Here is a 1,923-nt window from a genome sequence, read left to right on the forward strand (position 1 = left end):
CCTGGGGCAGGAGAGAGCTGGGTCAGGGGGACAGGGACACAGGGACAGGTGGCACCACCTGTGGGGCCAGGGCCACGCGTCGAGGGGAGCTGCTGGGGGATGAGCAGCACAAAGCAGGGCACTGGGAGTGTGGGAGGAGAAAAGGAGGCTGAGGGGAGACCTTGTGGCTCTGTGCAAGTCCCTTGGAGGAGGGTGGAGAGAGGTGGGGGTGGGTCTGTTCAACCAAGGACCAAGGGACAGGACAAGAGGAAATGGGCTCCAGTTGTGGCCAGGGCAGTTGAGATGGGATGTGAGGAAGAATTTCTTTGCTGCAAGGGTTCTGAGGCATTGGAAGGGGTTGCCCAGGGCAGTGGTGGAGTCCCCATCCCTGGAGGGATTGAAGAGTCGTGCAGACACAGTGCTGAGGGACATGGGTTAGTCATAGGGGACTGGTCAGTGTTGGGTTCATGGTGGGACTCCAGGAGCCCAAAGGGCTTTTCCCATCCAGGCAGCTCTGGGATCCTGTGATCCCTGCACAGCTCATGTGGAGCAAGAAGCTGCTGGTGCTCGACTGAGACCCAGTCAGCCACGAAGGTGAAAACAGAAGGATCGGTCTCAGAGGGCACGGAAGGCAACCAGCCCCCCACCAGCACGAGCCCCACAGTGGGGGGAATTTGCAGGGCAGAGTCAAGAGTCACAAACAAGGTCCCTACACCAAAGTGACCTCAGCAGTGTGGTCGGGGTGAGGTTTCAGAAGGACTTTTCATAAGGGCAGTTAATGACAAAACAAGGGGAAATGGGTTTAAGCTGCAAGAGGGGAGGTTTAGATGAGATATTAGGAAGAAGTTCTTCACTGTGAGGGTGGTCAGACACTGGAACAGGTTGCCCAAGGAAGCTGTGGCTGCTCCTCCCTGGAAGTGTTTGTGGCCAGGCTGGATGAGGCTTTGAGCAACCTGGTCTAGTGGAAGGTGTCCCTGCTGCTGGCAGGGGGGTTGGGACTGGATGAGCTTTAAGGTCCCTCCCAACCCAAACCAGTCTGGGGTTCTGTGATTCCAGGTTACCCCAGAACAGTACCAGAATCACCACGTTTGGGTGGGGATGGAACAGAACTGGGAGGAGTGGGGAGAAAGTAATTAGCAGTGGGTTGTTCATTTGGGGGGGAGTGGGGGTGGGACAGAGAAAGGGAGGTGTGAGGTCAGCAAGAAGGTGCAGACATGGGAAAATGGGGAGTGAGGTGTGGAATGAGGTGAAGAGGGGGGATCTCCCCAGGACAGGAACGCGGGTGGCAGCGGGGCTGGTCTGCAGACCTGAGCCCCTGGGGACCCTGAGGGGACCTCGAGGACACCCCATCCTGCTGGAGCTGGTGCCAGCCAGGGAGAGGAGGGGTGGGCTGAGACCCTCATGACAGGGAGGGGAGGCAGAGACTCACCTTCAGCGTGGCCAACCCCATCCAGATGTACCCGGTGTCGGTGAAGAGAGCCAGGCAGCGGTAGTTGAAGGACACGGCCATCTGCAGATAGGCACCGGCGGAGGGGCTCATGCCAGGGGGGGTCTGGGACAAGGGAAAGGAGAGGGTCACACCTGGGGGACACACTCTGGCATGGGATGTGCCACACGCCGGCATTGACGCTGTGTAAGGGGCTGGGGACTGGTCAGAGAGTCACAGAATGGGGTGGAAGGGACCTTTCAAAGTCACCTCGTCCAACCCCCCTGCAGTGACAGGGACATCTTCAACCAGGTCACTCAGAGCCCCAGCCAACCTGGCCTTGAATGTCTCCAGGGATGGGGCTTCTACCACCTCTCTGGCCAGCCTGGGCCAGGGTCTCACCAGCCTCAGTGTGAAAAAATCAAGAGTGGGGGTGTCCCTTCCCACCCTGCACCTACTCAACCCTCAGCCTTTGGCCCTGGCCAGGATGGGGCCACATGTCCCTGCTGTATGTGCCT

General features: G+C 59.1%; 1 protein-coding gene across 1 annotated transcript in view; it reads right to left on the bottom strand.

The window, feature by feature from the left end:
• Positions 1 to 1,378: 1,378 nt before the first annotated feature.
• VPS16 (VPS16 core subunit of CORVET and HOPS complexes) overlaps positions 1,379 to 1,923 on the bottom strand; it is a 2,507-nt gene continuing 1,962 nt past the window's right edge. Inside the window, exon 4 of the mRNA XM_010175580.2 lies at positions 1,379 to 1,531. Within this exon, the coding sequence (XP_010173882.1) occupies positions 1,379 to 1,531 (153 nt within the window). The remainder of the gene's footprint in view (positions 1,532 to 1,923) is intronic.

Source organism: Antrostomus carolinensis, unplaced genomic scaffold (genome assembly GCF_000700745.2).
Source record: "Antrostomus carolinensis isolate BGI_N321 unplaced genomic scaffold, ASM70074v2 scaffold33169, whole genome shotgun sequence".
In the NCBI taxonomy this organism is placed as follows: domain Eukaryota; kingdom Metazoa; phylum Chordata; class Aves; order Caprimulgiformes; family Caprimulgidae; genus Antrostomus; species Antrostomus carolinensis.